The sequence below is a fragment of the Sebastes fasciatus genome, chromosome 18, assembly GCF_043250625.1.
Source record: "Sebastes fasciatus isolate fSebFas1 chromosome 18, fSebFas1.pri, whole genome shotgun sequence".
NCBI lineage: Eukaryota > Metazoa > Chordata > Actinopteri > Perciformes > Sebastidae > Sebastes > Sebastes fasciatus.
Window position 1 is genome coordinate 28,171,550 of NC_133812.1, and position 22,315 is coordinate 28,193,864.

The window sequence follows — 22,315 nt, forward strand, 5'->3', positions numbered from 1 at the left end:
TAGGAGAAACTGACATCTATCCTCTCTTCACTAACGGGTTAACATCCAGAACGTCTCAAATAAAAAGATCAGCCAAAGCACTACGTTAAAATAACTTCTAATCCCATTCTTCATGTTTACGGGCATATGCTGCATCCATAACAGTGAAGGGTAGCATTGTCTGGAAATGAATAGCGTGATAAAAGGGGTACTTGAGCGTTCTGTTTGGGGTTGAAACACATGAGGCGGGCTGGATGCAATATAGCAGAAGGTAATAAAAGTCCTTCCAGCAGACAGAGGGATGACACGGTAAGATGATGGCGGCTGCGAGGCGAGATGAGGCCAGCCAGACACTAAACCGCTCTCCTCGCTCTGAAAGGTTATTACATGAAATATGCCTGCAAGACGAAACACAGTGGGAGAGTGACATTTGAATGACTCCACTTGGGATTCAGGATCTGCAATTTCATCGTCTGGCCTCTTCATCTTGTCCAATCTCCTTCCTCCTAGACCGTAACAACTCCTCCAGGTGTGTCTGAGAAACCGAGCCAGAAGGAAAAAAAGAGCGCTGCGGTCGTGGACGTGAGAGCGGCGGCGGTGAAGGAAGGACCTGCCGCTGGGCAAATTGCAGCTGCTCGCAGCATCGCTCCTCGAGATGGAACAGACTTCGACTGTAAGCACTTTGCTGACACTTCCAGAGGACTCTTATTCAACCGTTTTCATTGTTTGACTATAAAGCTGAGGTTTTAGAAAAGAGATGAAAAATGATGATGGGTTCCCTGCAGCAGCAAAACGTCTAGAAGAGAAACTAAAACCAAAGAGTCTAGGGCTTTTTTGACAACGGCCGCTAGATGCCGCCATTGATTTATACTTCTGGTGAATATAATCCATCAATCTTAGTGGACGTAGTCCCACGTGTCTACTTCCTCTAACTTCTCCAAGGTGGTCTCTAGCTCTCCCGTCAGCTCCGTTCTCTTTATCCATCCATGGTCAGCTCCATCGGGGCCGTTTCAATGCAGAGAACATAAATGTCAGTATCTGGGTGCTCTACAGTCGTAGCGTCGGCCCATTTGACCACGGAGACGAGAGCAACGGCCGGCTCAACCGCAACGTTACGACGATACGATAACGTTTCCTGTCCGTGAGTTAGCATGCAGCTTTAGCCGTGATGTCTAGCTCTGCTTTTCCTGTCATAAACAAATACTATTTTACAAACTTTCTAAAAGGTGGAGTTATTTTCTGACCTAACAGTAGAAATGATATATAATCACAATGTGCTTAGTCATCCCTTACACTGGTGGCTGATGAAGACACTGTAACCCGGACAATCTCATCCTGATCCAAGTATAAAATAGTTTTCGAACAGCGTGTTTGACAGATTAGTTTGGGTATCAGAGTGTTTTAGAAACGTCTCCCAGTGGTGGTTTTTCCTCTGCTGACACTCCTTGATCTTGTCAGGAGTCTTTCCAGTATTAAAATTACCTCCGCCCTTCATCTCTGACCTCCCTCCTCCATATCTGGATTGTCTTGAACAATCAATTTGACTGGCAGATTGATGGAGTGTTCACTGAACGTCAGATATATAAAGAGTTCATTAACAGGTATCTTCAAAGTCGTCTGCAACGTCCTCTTTGAGAAAGTTGAAGAAAATGATAATTTTTTAGAAGAATTCTTTGAAATAAAACTTGTGAGAAGGTTATCTTCTGTACATCCTGCAGAAAATCCTGAGTGTGGTGAACATGAAGCTCAGAGCAGTGACGTTAACAACCACACTTTGCTTTGAAATACACAGAGATCCATGAAGGTTATATACAGACACAGTACACAGTAATTGGTGGTTGGCTTGGAACTCAAACAATTGGATATAAAAGCACAAAAGACTACATTTTTCATGAAGAAAATGTAAGTGTGCTTGCTTACACTGAAAATTGCAGGCTCAAACACTGCAAAAATTACAGTTAAACGTTGTTTGTTGCTTTCCCACCAATTTTCGCCTCGCTTTACTCGTGCGAGTTGGAACGCCGGTATCATTTGTGTTCACTCACCTAGACGCGCCGGAGAGGAGGAGGAGTTCGTCTCCATAGATACCAACAACTTTTCTTTCCACCATTTCCACCATCAACCATGGAAGACATAACCACTGTTGCTGCCTTGTACAATTGTTGTAGTGGCCATGAGAATTAGGACTCTTATCTGTCAGGAGGTTTGGCTGGATGTTTGGGTCGACAAAGCATGATGTGACGTTGACACAGGAGGCCGCTGTTCGGTTCCCATTTACCAACAGCCAATATTGCTTTTTCTCAAGGTCAAGGAGGTCAAGGAAAACTTTATTATCCCCTAGGGGCAATTTGTTGTACAGTCAGCAGTACCACACAGCCATTAAAAGCAATAAATACAAAAAGGCTTACAACATAAAACATTACAGGGCATCGTTTAGGAAACCAGTGGCAGTCGGAACAAAAGCATTTCTGAACCTATTGGTCCTACATTTAGGCAAACTGTATCTGCGGCCTGACGGGAGCAACCTGAACTCAATGGACAGGGGACGGCTAGGATCAGCTAAGATCAGCTAAGACCAGCTACGATCAGCTACGATCAGCTAGGACCAGCTATGACCAGCTAGGACCAGCTAGGACCAGCTAGGACTGACTGAACCTTCTTCAAGGTCCTGCTTTGGAACAGAGGAGTCAAGTCATTAAGGGCCGTACCTGCAATTTTGCTGCACACTTTGACTATGCGCTGCAACAGGTTTCTGTTTTTGAGGGAAAGCATCCATACCAGCTGATAAAAGACGAGGTCAAGACAGATTCGATAAAACAAGAATAAAAAATACTTAAAAGACATTCTTAAAGGGGACTATTTGTAACTTTCAGAAATGCTTGTTAACAGCGACACCTGTGGCCGATAAGTCAATGAAAGTCAGCGTCGAGCTCGCGCTTGCTCGCTCTAAATAGACATGTACGAGCATCGCTCAAAACAGTGAGGCGACACACGTCAGCTAAAAGCACAATATCACTCTATATTTCAGCTGCTTGACAGTAATGTTAGCTGACCAGACCAAGGTCTCTCCATGAATCAATGCTGATCCTAGTGTTGGCTTTTCCTGCTTCAGCGTCGGTGCCGGGGCTCTGAAGCAGCGGGGCTCTGAAGCAGCGAGGCTCTGAAGCAGCGGGGCTCCGCAGTGAGTAACGTTATCGCCTCCTAACTGCGCCCACAGGGAGACACCGGAGTTTTGGTGGGAGACGATAACGTTTCTCTCTGCGGAGCCCCGTCACTTCACAAGACACGGGAAACCTCTGTTGGTCTGGAGGAGCTGCAGCAGTTATTTCTGCACAAACGTCCACTGAACGTTCACTAGATATTCTCAGAGCTAAACTAACTCTTCTGCAGTGTGGAGTGAACGCACGTTCACGTCTAGAGGTGGAGCGAGACAGCGAGAACGCGTGCGGCTTGTGTCAGTGAAGGCAAGCAGGCAGAGGAGGAGAGACTTCAGCCACTTCAACCTTCAGCGAAATAATTCAAGTGGAACAAGTTGTGAGCAGGATAGTCATGCCACACCTCACATGGTGGCAATAAAATACAAAAACAGGAGATTCTGTTGTTGCTTCTGTAAAACTATCAACAGTATACAGTTCCTTGAGTTCTTTGGCTCGTTTTGTTGTTAGGTATATGTATATGTGGTATACATTACGTATCAGAAGCTCATCAGTTTGGTTCAGAAATGTTTCAAAGATGTAAAACAACAACAGCTTTCCGTTCCTCAGAATCAATGTGCAAAACCTTCTTCCTAAAGCTGACATGTTTGGACTGTAGTCCACCCACCAGACAACGGGGCATCCATAATAGAATAGGCAGAGAAAGCAATTTCTCCAGGCGCGGTATTAGACCAAAAATGTGAAGCAGACACAAGGTGTTGCATTTAGAGCAACAGGCTGAGCTGAGATCAGTGACCCATAACACCCACAGCTGAATGATCACATTTTAAAAAGCCTGTAGATGCCCACATTTGACTCAGAGGAACGAGTTCACAGCCCTTCACTGAGGCCTTGTCAAAATGCATTCTGCAAAAAAAATAACATAAAACTCACTAAAAAGGAGGAGATGAGGTAGGCAGAGCACTTCAAACACATTAATTACACATGCATTGAGCATCACGGATTGGTGATATCAAACGGTAGCAGTATCAAAGAGAGGAGTTTCACTTTAAACGGTACCGGTGTGTAATCTGCCTCCGAACACGCAGACCACTCTTTAAGGTGCTGCGATGAAAAGGAGCGAATTTGCATATAAATTTACCGACAAATCTGGTGGGAGTCTCCCCGTTCATCACAACAGGACGACAAGAGATGATTACAGGGAGGTTTACTGAACGGCGTTTTAAAAATACAGACCTACAGGTGCTCACAGCTTCAGGGACCTGTTGAGATGTTTACATCATGAGGGATGGAAGGTGTCGACGGGGATTCACACGTTAACGAGTCAAGATGGAGAATGGCAGTCTCACTACCTCTGGACATGGAACATTATAGCTGCCCACTCTTACGCCAGATTCAAAAGGATCTGCTTACTAATTCTTCGCTGCTAAAAGTTCAACTTTTCTCAACTTTTAGTTTGCCGCACTTCGCCGCTGAATCAAACGACCGCAGCTCGCCGCAGGCAGCACTTCATCGCTGCTCTGGATTGAATTTCCCGTTAGTCAATCAGTCGACTAATTGGTCGTTTTGGTCTCAGTTGACTAAAATTAATTGCCAGCTTTTTTGATAATTGTTTTTTAATAGTTTAATTCATTTTTCATGCAAAAATTCTGAATTTCCAGCCTCTCAAAATGTGAGAATTTGCTGCTTTTCCTTGTCTTACATGACCGTAAACTGAGTCTGACAAAACAAGACGTTTGAACTAAGGCAGTCAAAGTTAAAGACTACTACTTTGAAGACCTTGGGCACTGAAAATTGCAATAGGCCTTTTAATTGAGATAATATACGGCAGATTAATCGATAATGAGCTCAACTCTACGGTACTTTAGGTCTTCTGTTTTGTCTTTTCCTTAAAGCTATTTTTGATTTTTTATGGTGACCAGTTTTCTGATGGTGCTGTATGATGATTGTCTGTTGTTCAGTGGGGTTTGTATGCTTTAGTGCCCATTTAAAGTAGGTGAGGTAAAGACAATTTTATACTTCAATGGACAAAAAAAATGGAAATTCTTTTGTGGTGGATTTCTTAAACTTTTATACCCTTACCCCCAAAATAAGAGTTGGCTTCACGAGAAGCAGCCAACATGAAGTCAAATGTTTTATTCTGAAGTGAACGGGAGCGTACCTTAAACAATATTCATCACATCTGAATCTATCACTATTACATGTTCCCTTTAAAACGATAACTCCATCTTAATAACTAAGCACTGTCCATCAATAATAATCACATACTGAGTCCAACTAATGGCTCTTTTCATTTACTCCACATCAGTGTGATTGGTTGTAACCTGTCCTATAAGGCTCTCTGTGGGAGCATTAAAAGGTTCTCAGAGACAGATCGGTGCCGTGTTAATCGAAGCCCTCATTAAATTTTCATTATTTCACACCCTCCTCACCGCTACCATCACTTTCTTTGACAACTGTTTAACGTCACGTCGCCGCTTTGTAAGAAACCCTCCATTTCTTCACTATTAGTCACGATAAACAGAGGGGGGAGGGAGTTTGCTGTAAAGGAGGAATGGCCTGCAGCCATCTTAGCGGGGTAAGCCGTTCCCTCAGCGTTTAGTCAGAGCCAGATGGGATAACTTCATCCTCGTCATCTCGGGCTCTCTCTTTCATCTCCATTTCCCAGCTGCTGAGCCGCTGTCATGGCGGTAGCACGTGCGAGGCGGTGAGTGACTTTTATGAGCGGCTGTTGAGGGCAATTTTACCCTTTATGGACTCAGTGAGCTTGAATGAAGGTTAAGCCTGATGATACAGGAAGCTTCACGACGTCTTTATTGTGATGGAAATATGCTCAATGCCGTTTCAAGGGTAGTAAGCTGAGATATTATGAAGGTGGGAAGCGTTCTGTTGAATGTGGCGTGACAACAACCTACCATTTCTTTACAAATAAAATAAAACCAGAAGCGTCAGATATTGACGGACAAACACACCAACATCTGGACTCAGGTGCTGTGCAGATGTTTAGGGTTCTCCCCCAAGAAAATGTGAATGTTTTTGTCTTAAAACTACGTATTTCAAATTAATTTGAATCATTATTATTAAAATAGATAAAGTAGGGCTGTCAAAGTTAACGCCATAATAATGCGTTAACGCAAATTTGTTTTAACTCCACTAATTTCTTTAAAGCATTAGCGCAACTCGTGGTTATTAGGTTCATATGAAACTAGAAAACATGAGGAATCCATTGGTACCAACCATGTCATACTAGCTTGGAACGAAGGAGGATAAATAACGCTCAAAAGTTGACCTAAACTTTGGCGAGGACAAACTGGCAAGGCCATTTTCAAAGGGGTCCCTTATTTCCGCCTATTCTAAAATGGTGTATTTGAATATTTCTGCATCCTGGGGTCCCTAAACAGTCTTGAATTACATAAATTGGGTCTCACTGTAAAGCTGAGACTCTGGTGGATCCAATGAGGCCAACTGTATTCATGTGTGATGATGTTAGTCCCCATAGGAGACATTACATTGTAGTGACCCCATTTTTTTAATTTATATTTTTAAACTTGACCTCCCTGTATAAAATGACCTGTGGTGACCTCTAGGATAATCACAGCCTCATGAAACTTTACAACCACAAACTAGAGACCTAGAGCATTCAGAGGATGGATGGATCAAACTAGAGACCTAGAGCATTCAGAGGATGGATGGATCAAACTAGAGACCTAGAGCATTCAGAGGATGGATGGATCAAACTAGAGACCTAGAGCATTCAGAGGATGGATGGATCAAACTAGAGACCTAGAGCATTCAGAGGATGGATGGATCAGACTAGAGACCTAGAGCATTCAGAGGATGGATGGATCAGACTAGAGACCTAGAGCATTCAGAGGATGGATGGATCAGACTAGAGACCTAGAGCATTCAGAGGATGGATGGATCAGACTAGAGACCTAGAGCATTCAGAGGATGGATGGATCAGACTAGAGACCTAGAGCATTCAGAGGATGGATGGCTTTCTTAGCCAGATTGACAATAAGGGGGTTTCTGAGCAGTTTACACAACAGATGTGCTCGCTATGCGATCGCCAGAAAATGCAATTCCTGCAGAAATCTCCAAAATATCAAAAGTTTTTGATCCCAAATTACAGCATGGCTTTTTCTATGGTGTTCCTCAAGGTCTCGGTGTCTTAATGTGGTATTTTGGAGGGATTATTGATCATTTTTTATTAATTCTCCAGTGGTAAAAAAACATTTAGCACCAAATCTGTGTAACAAATGGTATCAACCCCAAAAAATGTATTAATAGAGCATTGGGATGACCATCATAAACTTCTATCATCATGTTCTTAACCCTTATACACTTATTTATTGTAATCTATTATTTCATGATTATTTCTGATTTATGACTAGAACATCTGTATCTCAAATTAATCTCCAGGTTCCAGCTTTCAGATGATGTACACCACTTCTATGTGACATCTACTGTTGCCCTGCTACCTCCCCCTAAAGACCCCCTGGATCTCCCTAAAAAAGGACAAAATGGATCTACTCTGGGTCTCAGACGGTTAAAACAGACTTGCTGTGCAAAAATGTTTGAACACTTTCTAGTCCCAGCTTCTCCAGTGTGAACATTTGCTTCGTTTAACATCATTGTAAACCGAATATCTTCAGGTTTTGTTCTGCTGGTGTGGGCTAAACAAGAAATGTAAAGTCACCTTGTGATAGTTTTAACTATATTCTGTCATTTTATAGAACAAACTTTAATCACCTGAAGAAACAAAAGAAAAAAGAATCATTAGTTGCAGCCGCAGCAGTATTTGATTCCTTCTCTTTTCAGCTGCTTTTGAAGCGTGATCATGAAAAATAAAATGTATTCAGCCCATTTTACTCTGATTAAACTCTATTTGCTTTTCAGAGGACGAATGATCAATTCTCACATTTTGCCTACGAGCTCACGGGCTGCAGCAGCTGAATACATTAAGCTGAGTCAACACAACACGTCTCTACACAAACACCAATAATCCTGTCTTGCTGTGGTGAAATAAAATATCATGAATCTTTAATGACGCTCGGGGGAAATCGGGGCGTATTAAAACTTGTTTTGGGGTTGAAGCTAATGTACTCCAACTACTGCGGCTGTCATGTAAGGACCGTAAGCCCTATTTGTAAAGGACTAATATTACCCAGGGGATGTCCAGTGGTGAGAGAAAGAACAGCTAACAATATGGAGATTTAATCTGCTGCATCTTTAATCTGTAGAGTAAAGACAGAAGGTCCCTGATAATAATAATAATCCCACTGTCAATCAAAAACCAGCCTCTGCAGCCTGAATCTCATGTCCATTATGCTTTTCTCTTTCCACCATGCAAGGTTCATTTGAATATTTAATTTAATATTTTAATAATCTGCACCTACAGCATGCTCAGAACGATCCCTCTGATTTAATCTGTCCATGCTTTATCTCTTTAGTTTTTACTTAGTGTAAATTTTACCTTGTATACTAGTGTCATGCCACAGACGCTGTTGTCTGTGTGAGAGATGAAATCTTTTTAAAACACCTTTAAAGTCCAGGAGCTGACTGAGATGTTTGATATGAAAGGATAAATATATACACATTAAGTTAAGCACATTAAAAGAACTTCCGTAGTAACAATGCCACAAGTGATGGCATGTGTAGGAAAATGTTGAAGAAACTGGATTTTCAATGAATATGTACATATATTATATAATCATTATTATTATTATTAGGGGTGGGAGAAAAAAAATGGATTCACCTATGCATCGGAATTTTTTGTTTTACGATTTTGAAATCGATTTTTTAATGTCAAAATCAATATATTTGCTTCATCTGAGTCTATGTGGAGGTAGAAGGAAGTTACCGCTCTTATTGTTGTAGTCTGAGTAACGTGACGTCATATCCGTTCCGTATCCGTCAACCAAAACAAACCTCAGAGAGTGTAAAACGTTGGGGGGTCAGCGTGGATACGACCTGCACCCTCACATGTTAAATCCAGCGTGGTAAACACTACACATCCAGTAAAGGATGGAAACACTTTGGGTTTCACACATTGACAGGAAAAGCAGAGCTAGACATCACGGCTAAAGCTGCATGCTAACTCTATCACGGACAGGAAACGTTATCGTATCGAGGTAACGTTGCGGTGGAGCCGGCCGTCGCTCTCGTCTCCGTGGTCAAATGTGCCGACGCTACGACTGTAGAGCACCCAGATACTGACATGTCTGTTCTCTGCATTGAAACGGCCCCGATGGAGCTGACCATGGATGGATAAAGAGAACGGAGCTGACGGGAGAGCTAGAGACCACCTTGGAGAAGTTACAGGAAGTAGACACGTGGGACTACGTCCGCTTTTCAAAATAAGGTGTTAACAAAGGGAACTGTAGATACTAAATACATCTATGGAAATCAGATTGATGGATTATATTCAGCAGAAGAATAAAACATTACATGTCCCTTATAAATTAAAAAGAAAATACCTATTTCTATATCTTTAATTGAACGGCTCTAACTGGAGGTAATATTGTGTGAATGGAAACGTTCCCTCCCCGGGGTTTTTATTACTCACCCTGCTGAGCTGATCACTGTGCAGCAGCAGCTCCGTCAGCTCCCTCAGCGACTCCTCCACACGTCTCTTGAACTCTACTGACGGCAGCCTCTGAGAGCAGAACAGGTCCATCGCTCGGGCCGCCACCTGGCAGGCCTGCAGGACCAGCTCACAAGGTCCCAGCGGAGAGGGGTCCCTGCACGCTGCCACCACAGAGTCCAGGAGCTGGCACACAGACTCCACCAACTCTGACCCCGCACCCCCGTCAGGGCTGAACCACAGTGACTCCAGGCCTCTGTTGTTCCCCTCTACTCGGTGGAGGGAGCACAGCGACTGGAGGAACTGCCCGTGAGCGAGCATGGCTTTCCCACGAGGACTGGAGGAAAGAGGCGGCTGAGGGAACGTGATGGCAGGTTGGGTGTCCTGCTGCAGGAGTTCAGGCAGGAGTTCAGGAGTCTCTGAGCCTGGTTGAAGGTCTGCGCTGTACGCCTCACTTCCTGGACCAAACAGATCCTGTGAAGCGTTGTCCATGGTGTCGTCATTACCTGGAAGATTTCACACAGAAAAGTCTCGTTTTACCTGTGTAATGTTGTTTTGGAGGAAAATTATACTTTCACATTTTCTCTGTAAGTAAACTGTTTTTCTGGTGATTAAATATAAAATGAGAAAACTGAAGTCGGAATAAAACATTCATTTTCTGTATTTTCACACAAATATGCATTTTATTAAATCAGTATAGATGTGTTTTAAACAAGAATATGTGAAGGTAAACCATGATGTTGTATTTTCAGTCTCTACAATCACACCAGTGTGCTTTTAAAATCTAAATTATTGTGGTGGCAACTCATATTTCTATGAATCATGTTCTCAGGCTGCAGCCCTAAACGTCTCAGCGTCTCTCCCTCAGCCCTCGAGGTTTTAGATTTAACAAACGCTGTCATAAAGGCTTCACTAGTTATAACTGTGTGTGTTTCAAAATGACATATTCTCCACCGGGAGACGGTGACATCTACTCCGAAGAAACAAATGATGATAATTTAAACCGGTCGTGACATTTGACAAGATAAAGATGAACCTCTAAATACTAGAGATATGAAAGGTGTAAATACAAATGAGCATATCTAATTTCAAAATGATGTGTTCTGTGAACTTTGCAAAGTAAACAGAGTTTCTGCAGAGAGCATTAAATTACAATTAAGACTTTTTAAGACAGAATGCATCAGTTCAAGTATGAAAGATATCAAAGAAAACCAATCGGGACAATACGAACAACAGTTATTTACCAAGTGCACCAATTTATTGATATTCATATCACATTTTTGTCAGCACTTCACCGCTGTATATAACAATTAGGCCTGTCAAAGTTTATGTATTAATAACGCGTTAATGCAAATTCATTTTAATGCCACTAATTTCTTTAACGCATTAACGCAACTTGTGATTTTTAGGTTGTAGCGCCTCAGTTTTAAAGCTAGAGTGAAGATACTGGCATTATATGAAACTAGAAAACCTAAAGAATCCATCGGTACCAACCATGTCGGGAAGGAGGCTAAATAACGCTCCAAAGATAGGCTAAATTTTGGCGAGGAAAAACTGTTATGTCCACTTTGAAAGGGGTTCAGTTCAGTTTAGGTCAGAGTTCTGAAACATTTTACAACAAACATCACTGGAAAAAATGATATTTCAGACTTTTGTAACCAGCCTCATCACAACCCTCTTCATCACTCAGTCCAGATCCTCATCACACCCCTCTTCATCACTCAGTCCAGATCCTCATCACACCCCTCTTCATCACTCAGTCCAGATCCTCATCACACCCCTCTTCATCACTCAGTCCAGATCCTCATCACACCCCTCTTCATCACTCAGTCCAGATCCTCATCACACCCCTCTTCATCACTCAGTCCAGATCCTCATCACACCCCTCTTCATCACTCAGTCCAGATCCTCATCACACCCCTCTTCATCACTCAGTCCAGATCCTCATCAGACCCCCATCATCACTCAGTCCAGATCCAGATCCTCCCATCAGGGCTGCATGTATAAAACCGTCTGTGAGGATCCCTGTGGAGTTTTAGACCTCTACTATGGAGCAGTGTTTCTATTCATGCTCACCAGAATGATTTTATTTTAGTATATAATAATTACTGCCCGTTTTATAATGGATATAGATGAGGTTAATGTGAACATGTTATTATATTCATGCTGTATGCTCATGCTTATCATGTCATGGACTTGTTTGATGTTTAGATACCTGGTCAGGTTACTTCTGGGAATTATGCATGCTACTTATGCTCGTGGGTACCCATAGAACCCATTTTCATTCACTGATCTGGAGGTCAGAGGTCAAGGGACCCCTTTGAAAATGGACATGACAGTTTTTCCTCGCCAAAATTTAGCACAAGTGTTATTTAACCTCCTTCACGACTTCAGCTAGTACGACTAAAAAACTGAAACTAAAGACTAAAACTGAGCCTGCTGCAGCCTAAGTTGTGTTAATGTGTTACAAAATTCAGTGGCATTAAAATTAATTTGCGTTATTATCGCGTTAACTTTGACAGCCCTGACGGCCCTAAACTAAAGCTGTCAGACAAATGTGGTGGAGTAAAAAAGTACTAGATTTGTCTCTGCGATGTAGTGGAGGAGAAGTACAATATGGCATAAAATGGAAATACTCAAGTACTGTACAAGTACCTCAAATTTGTAGTTAAAGAAGTATTTGAGTTGGATTCCACCACTGCTTTTCAAGGGTGAACCTTTTAACAACCTGTTTATGATGATATAAAAGGTTTCCCGACATTCGTAGTATCTTCCTGTTCCAATCATTCTACTTATATGAGACTAATATTAATGTTTAGTAACTTACATAGATGGAGAAAGTCCTACCTGCTGCCTCCGTGCTGCTCTTTGTGTTCGCCGTCGCTCTGGTGATGAGTAGTTCGTGTTGCAGGCTCAGCACCTCCTGCTGCAGCCCCTGGGCTTTCTCCTTCCAGCTTTCATCCTGGCTCTTCAACCTGCAGGCCAAAGCCTCGGCGTGCTCTCTGCCACTCATACCCGACGGCTTCTTCTTTATGATGGCCACTGTCAGGGCGACTCTGGCTTTGAAGAAAAACCACTCTGCACGACTCGCTCCTAAAACAGAGTGGAGGAGGAGGAGGAGGAGGAGGAGGAGGAGGAGGAGGAGGAAGAGGAGGAGAAAGAGGAGAAAGAGGAGAAAGAGGAGGAGGGCAGTTTTAGGGAAGTCAACCAACAAAACATCCACAGAGAACCTTCAAATTCAGCCAAATACATGTTTTACAAGAGAATAAACCCTCAAAATAATGTGTTGTTTTACTGAGGTGTACGGCAAAAAACAGAAACTTATCAGTCGACAAAAACATGTGTGGAGCTGAAACTATTACTCAAATAGCCGAAATTAATCTGCAATCTTTTGGATCAAAATCATTTAATTCCAGCTTTTCAGCGACTGATTTGTTTGTTTCATTTTTTGTCTGTCGCAATATCATTAAAGGGACTGTTTGTAACTTTTTAAGCGTATAATTGTACCGGGTCGGGATCCCATGCGCGCTCGCGTGTGGCTGGAGTCACCGCTCCTCTGCCTGTCTTCACTCACACACCGTGCGCGTTCTCGCGTTCTGGCTCCACCTCTCACGTGCATGCTGCTCACTCCACACTGCAGGAGAGTTAGTAGCTCTGAGAATATCTAGTGAATGTACAGTGGACGTTTGTGCAGAAATAACTGCTGCAGCTCCTCCAGACCAACAGAGGTTTCCCGTGTCTTGTGAAGTGACGGGGCTCCGCAGAGAGAAACGTTATCGTCTCCGACCGGATGCTGGTGTCTCCCTGCGGGCGCAGTCGGGAGACGATAACGTTTCTCTTCCTGCTTCAGCCCCGGAGGCTGAGGCAGGAAAAGCCAACACTAGGATCAGCATTGATTCATGGAGAGACCTTCGTCTGGTCAGCTAACATTACTGCCAAGCAGCTGAAATATAGAGTGATATTGTGCTTTTAGCTGACGTGTGTCGCCTCATGGTACGTGTCCACAGGGGCGTTTTTTATCGCGAGGGGACGCGACGCTTCCCAGCATTGGACGCTTGGTGTGCTGTCCCTAGAAACAAGGCACTCGGCTCCTGATTGGACGAACGCTTTCCCGCCGTTGGCTGCTGCTCCCAGCTTTCAAACCGGAACCAGTCCGGAGGCTCGTTTGGAAACTTTCTTCTCTTATTTCACGTAAATAGTTCACTGAAATGTGTTTCTGAAAACATTTGAGGAGAGAAATAATCCATGTTGATGAATCGGTCTTTATTTTGGATCGACAACGTTTATTTTAAAAGATCCTCAGGAGTTTGGAGAGGCGGCGAGTCGCGTCGGATGCCCGTGATTTGCATAAAGTAGACGAGCCCTCAACTTTATGCAAATGAGGAGCGGGCGTCGTGACGCCTAGTCTCTCGAATCGCGACGCCGCGCTACCAGAATGCATTGCGCGGCTGCTTACATAGACGTAGGCTGTTTTCGAAACCGCATACTGCATACTACTGAGGAGCGCAGTATGCAGTATACAGTACATACTGTATACTGCGTTCCTCAGTAGTATGCAGTATGTGACAGTTAAAGTGATGTATTTAGCAGTATGCTAGACGAGGCTTAAGCCTTCAAACCAGCTCTTAAAGCACAGGACAAAAAAACTAACTTGTACCACTATTACAATATTATCAAAAAATACAACTTTGATTTTGTTGTTTATGTTGTGCTTGTTTACTTTATAAGATACTGCAGGTTTAAACTATTTATTCTGACAGCTCATAAAGAAGTCCGACAAACAGGATCATCAACGAGGAGAGACGGGAAATATAAAACATTCATCCACAACGTTTACTTTACTCAAACTGCTTTTTCAGTTACAGCAAAAGGACTGATCTCCCTCCAGATATTAGAGACATGTTGTCTCATCAGGAACCTCTCTGCCCCGTCAGAAGCTGCTCTTTCCCTCTCCTCTTCTCTCTCCTCTTCCTCTCCTCTCCTCTCCTCTTCTCTCTCCTCTTCTCTCTCCTCTTCCTCTCCTCTCCTCTTCCCTCTCCTCTCCCCTCTCCTCTTCCCTCTCCTCTTCTCTCTCCTCTCCTCTTCTCTCTCCTCTCCTCTTCTCTCTCCTCTCCTCTTTCCCTCTCCTCTTCCTCTCCTCTCCTCTTCCTCTCCTCTCATCTTCCCTCGCCACTCTGCTGCTCTGCAGCCGCTCTGTGAGCGTCACTGGCCGGCTCTCCAGCGAGCTACGCCCGCGGGTGATTGTGGAGCTTTTTAACTCGAAAAAAGGCAAATAAACACAGGTTCCTGTTAATTTATAATGGACATCTGTGTTGTGATATTTAAACAAACTATCCGTCAACAAGGAAATCAAAGCCTCTCGTCTACAGACCGGTCTCTAGAGAGCTCCAGCAGCTCATAGCGGTCTCTGAGCGTGACTACCCGGCTTGCTGGCAGCGACCCGGGCAGGCGCTCGCTGGCTGTCACGGTATTCTGTGGAGCTTCTAAACTCCGACAACGGTGGAACAAATGTTCGATTCGCCATCTAACTTCGTAAAACTGCCGATATTAATAATCTACACAGTTGATTTCTCGCCTCAAAAACGTTCAGAAGTGAATTTAGTGATGAAATGGCTACAGAAAACGTAAAAAAAGAGCAGCTTCTGGCTGCTGTTTTTATACCCGTAGCCTGTGCTGTTCCGGCGCTTTGCATTGTGGGATACAGTAGGCGAGATAGACTGGTCCGATGCAGACTGGAGAATTTTTCCAAATCAGTACGTCATCCGGGTATTTCTGGCATACTGGAGATTTTGCTTTTGTTCGCATACTGCATACTACATACTACATTTTGGCCAAATCAGTACGTACTACTAGTATAGTATGCGGTTTCGAAAACAGCCAATGAATGGGGAGCGTGGGAATGACGGAGGCTGTGGACATGTAGCGTCACAGTGTTGAGCGATGCTCGTTCATGTCTATGTAGAGCGAGCACAAGCGCGAGCCGACGCTGACTTTAGTTGACTTAAGGGCCACAGGTGTTGCTGTTAACAAGACATTCTTAAAGTTACAAACAGTCCCTTTAATCATAATGCTAAATGTCATGATACACATTATGTCTTCATTTAGCCTGGCTAGGCTAGTTAGCTCGTTGCTAACATCCGGTTCAGCTAGCTGAGCACTGTTAGCTAGCTAAAGCTAACAGTGCTAGATGAATAAAGAAATAAATGGATAGATAGATACATAAATAAATAAATAGATACATAAATAAATAAATAGATAAATACATTTTTATAATTCTAAACTGTTTAGCAGCTTATTATTATTTTTGAGGCAGAGCTGGTTAATAAAATCAGTTGCAGATTACTTTTCTTCAGTAAACAGAGAGAGTTCATGCTAGCTAGCTGTTAGCTCACCAAATACAACATCAACAGAGTTCACCGTTACGTCACGTTCCCGCTTCAAACTGATTAATTACCTTTTGAATCAATTACCTTTTAAACGTTCCTCCTCTGTTTCCATCGCTCGGCACCAGTTCGTCTTGTTCGACCCATTAAAAATTCACAACCAAGACGATAACGACGTTAATTCAGCTTTAACGGCTGGACAGGTGTTGCACCGGAATCTGTGACCCGGACAATCCTGTGACTCTGAGCGTTCGTCCATGATAACAATGGTGACAGGTGGCGCTCGGTAGTGTCTAGAAGGGAACTGGCAAGCTATGGGGACTCTCGCGAGATAGTTATGTTATGATCGTAACTCTGGCAGCAAGTCTCGCGAGATTCTTTGCAAGTTTCGCTATTTGCGGGTTACCTTCTAGACACGACCGAGCCAGTGGATGAACGTAACTGCCAAGTACAGTTTTGAGGTACTTGTACTTTACTTGAGTATTTCCTTTTTTCATGCTTCTTTTTTTACTTTATTTTTTTTTACTTCTTTTTACTACTTTTTTGTTGTTGTTGTTTTTTATACTTTATTTAGAATTTTCATTACACTAGTTACATAAACATGTTCTCATTTTTCATTACAAAAAATCCAGTAACTATATTTCACAGTATAAAAATAATAAAACAAATAAAATAAATTATACACACTTTGGAACTCTCTCCCCATAGAGCTCCGCAACGCACCATCTCTGGACACCTTCAAAAGACTCCTCAAAACCCACCTCTTCACCAAGGCCTATGGCCTCTAGCTTCTGTTACATTTGTTGTGTTTATTTATGTCTTTGTTAAGCGTCCTTGGGTTTCATGAAAGGCGCTATATAAATCCAAGCTATTATTATTATTATTATTATTATACAACAAATAAAATGTCAGGAAATTAAAAGATGAATAAAAAAAATTAAAAAAAATCAATAAATTTGAAATGTCTAAATAATATAATAGTTTTAATGTATTATTATTTATTATTATTACAATTTTTAAATGACAACATAAGCACATTATGCAGATGCAATTTCTTCATTTAAGTAAGTACTTTTACTTGTAATGGTATATTTTCACCTAGAGTTATTTTACAAATTTCCCCACTGCGGGACCAATAAAGGAATATTTTATCTTATCTTATTTGTATTTTACACAAATAAAATATCTGAACATGACTTGTTTAAGATTTGGTGAAATATCCATGTTAATAATGGTATGTTTGCACTAGTGCAGTATGAACAGCTCTTCTACTACGCCCCATGTAATATATTTTTTATTCTCAAATAGTATTCCCACAGATAAAACTTAACCGAATATAAATCTCTGTTTGGTCAGAACCTACTTTAAAAGTCAATCGCCCTACAAACTCCCATCCTGGATGAGGACGGGCTGCAGCGAGGCCTCTGTCAGCAGAGATGTCTGTTTGTTGAGTAAAGTATTTGAAGGTGTCCCCGAGCAGCTCTTCTTCATTTGGAGAAGCAGCGGCTCGATGCAGAGGTCCTGCTGGATCGCTGAGCCCCCTTCGCCCTCTCACACAGAGCGAGGCCGGGAGTGTCCACGGTGTGATTCCCTCAGTCAGTGCAGAGCCTGCAGGCATGCAGGTGAAGGTCAGGAGGAGCTCCACTGGAGGATGGCGAGGCTTCGCTTTGTGACTCAGCAGCCAGCACCATCAATCACAGTGTGTGGATGTGATGAGCAGTGTGGACGTTGAATGAAGTGTGATCAATTATTTATGCATGAAATCTCACTTTGTTTGTGCAAGTATGGACCCTGAAAATTTAACATAGTTTGCTGAAGAAAAGTAATCTCCAACTGATTTTTCAACCAACTCTGCCTCAAAAATAATAAGCTGCTAAACAGTTTTGAATTAAGGGACCCAACAAACCTACAAAGTTAAATGTATTTATTTATCTATTTATTTATCTATTTATTTATTTATTTATCTAATTATCTATCTATTTATTTATCTATCCATCTATTTATGTATTTATTATTTATCTATTCATCTATTTATTTATTTATTTATCTATTTATCTATTTATTTATTTATTTATTTATGTATCTATTTATTTATTTATCTATTTATTTATCTATTTATGTATCTAATTATCTATCTATTTATTTATTTATCTATCCATCTATTTATGTATTTATTATTTATCTATTCATCTATTTATTTATTTATTTATCTATCCATCTATTTATATATTTATTATGTATCTATTCATCTATTTATTTATCTATTTATCTATCTATTTATTTATCTATTTATTCATCTATCTTTTTATTTATTTATCTATCTATTTATGTATTTATCTATCTATCTATCTATCTATCTATCTAGACATCGAGACGAGATTAATATACAGAAATAATATGACTGCATAATAGTGATGACAAACAATTAGAATAAGATATATACAGTATAATAACATTAATAACAATAAATATATAAAAAAAGACAAGACACGTGTGATGTCGTGGTGTGTCCAGGCCTCTATCAGGCTAATATTTTCTAATTAGCACTAAAAACAAATTACAGCTGAGGCTGATGGGAATGTCAGTAATTTTGCAGGTATTTGGTCATAAATCAAAGTATTAGACTAATTAAAATGTTCCTGTTTGTGGCGCTAGATGTAAAGTTAAGAGATCACTGAAGCTGTTCCAATTCATCCTGAAGGTTGAATATTAAATAGTTGTCAAGATATTTCACTCATCTCTGGTTAAGCATGAATGTCTGTACGATATGTCATTCAGATGCTCTTTTTCTTTTTCATGCTGAAATGTATTTAATGTGATGTTTTATTGCTGTCTGAGTTCTCTGATGTCTCACTCACACTTCATAATGTTTGTTTTCACTCAGTGCTGCTCGTTTTAACCTTGTTAAGGAAGGTGTTACATAAATACTCTACGCTGCTGTCGGTGTAGACGACGTTGGCTGCTTCCTCTCTTCCTCTCTGACTGAAGGAGGTTTTGTGCGTCTCCAGTTTTAAATGTCTGAATAAACACATAATGAGTTACAGCAGCGCAGGTGTTCGGCTTCAGAGCTGTGATGGATTATGGTCGCTGAGTTCACCAACACGCTCTAAATGCTTCCAAAATGGAGCGACTCGCCGGCTTCATGCATCACAGCTTCCTGACTCCAGAACAAATATTTACCGGGCACGCTGCTAATTTACTTCAAATATTAATATTGTTTGAGAAACAGAAGGAATGCTGGGATACCTGTGAAGGCGCCGATAGACTGACTAAAGCACAAATGTGAAGAAATTTCACAGAAACAATTGGTCAAACCGGCTGAAAAGTTTTACTATATCTAGTATTTGGACACATGACTACTGCTATTTTCTATATACTCTATTATATTTTAGGAAAAAACAGTCGTGTGCACAAAGACTAGATATAAGAAAATGTCTGTATCTCAGAAACTACAAGGAGCACAATCAAGTATTTGGTGTCTATGAACTCATAACAAGTTGAATATCAAAGATATGCACACATGTGCAGTGAAAAAAAACATATTTCATATGGAAAACATGTAATAAACACTTTTTCTTATCATACTAAATATAGTCTTTGGGCACTAATGGGTTAAATGGAAGGATGCATGGAAAGATTAAAGAAAATGCACAAAAAGTATGATTTTAAATGCAGGACTTTTACTTGTAGTGGAGTATTTTCACAGTGTGGTATTAATACTTTTACTTAAGTAGAATTTTAAATACAAGACAGAGTATTTTTTTACACTGTGGTATTGTTTCTTCCACCAGTAAATCTTCCACCATGCATGTACTGGGGATTCATAATTGATAATTGAATATCTATGTATATATGTACTGTATATTGGTATTTTATTTTATATTGATATTATTTTCCTCATTTTGTCCTATTTAATTAAAATGTTTTTGTTGTGTATTTTTTATTTTTGTCTTTTGTAAAGCACCTTGTAATTGCTGATTGTTATAAGTGCTAATGTTATTAATATTTTATTCATTTTAATGACTTAACTCAACTGTACAATAATTTTTGCAATAATTCAACTGTGCAATACTCACTGTCATTAATACTGCATTTATTTATACTGTACATTCAAGAAATATTCTTATTTAATTCTTATTTATACCATTCTGGCATTTATATTTTATTTATTTATTTATTTATTGATTTATTTATTTATTTATTTATTTATTGATTTATTGATTTATTTATTTATTTATTTATTTATTATTATATTTTATATTTTATATTTATACACTGGTTATATATTGCACATCTTAATGCAAATATTTGTACATATTTCATATATTCTCATTTTATTATTTTAAATTTGAGTAATTATTCATATTTTTTTATATATATATTTTGTTTATATTGTAGCATTATGTACATGATTTACATTTCTTTTTTTTCTTTTTTAATCATTCGAGTAATTTTTCAAGCAAATATGCAGAGAAGTCTCCAGTTCCAGCTCCTAAAATGTGAATATTTTCTTCTTTCTATGCTGATGAACTGAATATCTTTTGGTGTTGGACGGTCAGACGTCACGTTGATCATGAAAAATAATAATCATTTAGTTGCAGCTCATATTTCTTATTATTGTTAGAGAGTGAGAGATGGAGAAAGGATGTGACACACACAGAGAGAGATTTTAAAGAGCTCTTTATTGGACACATCTGAAGGACAACCAGGTACAAAGGATACGAGCCACCAGCGAGCAGAGACCTGACTGATACAGAGGCATGAACGATGTTATCAGCTGATGTTATCTCCTCTCAGATAAGCTACCAGGTGAGGTCACGTCCTCTGAAACCTCTGGATCCTCTGGATCCTCTGAATCTTCTGCTATGTTTTGTAGAGTAGACAACTGAGCAAACTCCACTCACTGACGGAGATGAACACTCTTAGAAAAAAATACGTAGAAATACAGATAATGTCCTGGCAGAAAATGACCAGAGCATTTTCTCTTAAAGGTCCCATATTGTAAAAAGTGAGATTTTCATGTCTTTTATATTATAAAGCAGTTATAAGTGCTATATAAATACTGTTAAACTATCAAAATGCTCAATATACGGAGAAATACACACAGCCCACATTCAGAAATTGCGTAATCCGTTAGGATTTCTGTCCATTTGTGATGTCACAAATATACAATATTTAGACCATTACACGCTTTTAAACGTAAACATTCTAAATGTTTCCCAGATTATTTCCTGTTGCAGTGTATGTGAATGACATCAGCTGACAGGAAGTAAACATGGACCCAAACTGTTGCCTAGCAACGCAATTCCATTGCAATTCCATTGAAATGCACTAAAACAGAGCGTTTTAGACAGAGGGTGAATACAGGTATATTTAGACAGACATTACAGCATGTAAACATGTTCTAGAAGAAACACAAAATACAAGAATTAACCTGAAAATTAGAACGATATGGGACCTTTAAGTTTACGGACATTTCCTTCAAAATGTGAAGATAAGATGAAGATGAAGAGGAGGAGGCAGAAATGCGTCTTTGTGGCAACACCTGTCGTCTGATTGTTGGATAGTTGCTGCTGATGCTGCTGGAGATGGAGCCGCTTTAATTTATCTGTCATTGTTTTGTGTTATTAATTGATTTACAATAATGAATATATACATACATTTTGCATAAAGCAGCATATTTGTCCACTCCCATGTTGATAAGAGTATCAAATACTTGACAAATCTCTCTTTAAGATACATTTTGAACAGATAAAGAACATGCGATTAATCGGCCATGGTGGGCGGGTCCAACAAACACCGGACTCTTAACCAGGAGACCGGTGTTTTATTTTGTAAGTTACATTAGTGACGCTCGTTACGTGACATTCGTTACATGATGTTCGTTACGTGACGTTTGTTACGTGATGTTCGTTACGTGATGTTCGTTATGTGATGTTCGTTGCGTGACATTCGTTACGTGACGTTTGTCACATCAGTGGTGCTTATATAACCACCGATAACGTATATTTAATCGCCTGATAACAGTTTTAATCGGCTGAAGGTAAATGTATTTTAAAAACCTAAAAGATTCAAGGTTTTTGAGAAAACATTTGGGGCTGGAGCCCCAGAAGCCACCCCTCCACTCCGCCCCTGTATACAGTCTCTCTCTCTCTCTCTCTCTCTCTCTTTATATATAGTATATGTATATATACTATATATATTCTTATTCT

The 22,315-nt window shown here is 40.5% G+C and overlaps 1 protein-coding gene across 5 annotated transcripts in view; it reads right to left on the reverse strand.

Annotated features, from left to right (window-relative positions):
• The window catches only part of mei4 (meiosis-specific, MEI4 homolog (S. cerevisiae)), a 93,138-nt gene extending 76,781 nt beyond the window's left edge, over window positions 1–16,357 (reverse strand). For 4 of the 5 annotated variants that reach the window (XR_012591450.1, XM_074615987.1, XM_074615988.1 and 1 more), the window contains exons 1-3: window positions 16,191–16,355; window positions 12,568–12,813; window positions 9,703–10,226 (exon numbers count right to left, since the gene is read on the reverse strand). Coding sequence is in view for 4 of the 5 variants with exons in the window: in XM_074615987.1 (XP_074472088.1) it covers window positions 9,703–10,226; window positions 12,568–12,813; window positions 16,191–16,218 (798 nt within the window). In the remaining variant the exon portion in view is untranslated. Of the gene's footprint in view, window positions 1–9,702; window positions 10,227–12,567; window positions 12,814–16,190 lie in introns of all 5 variants that reach the window. The other variant, XM_074615985.1, reaches the window with a different exon arrangement.
• Between the last annotated feature and the right edge of the window lie 5,958 nt (window positions 16,358–22,315).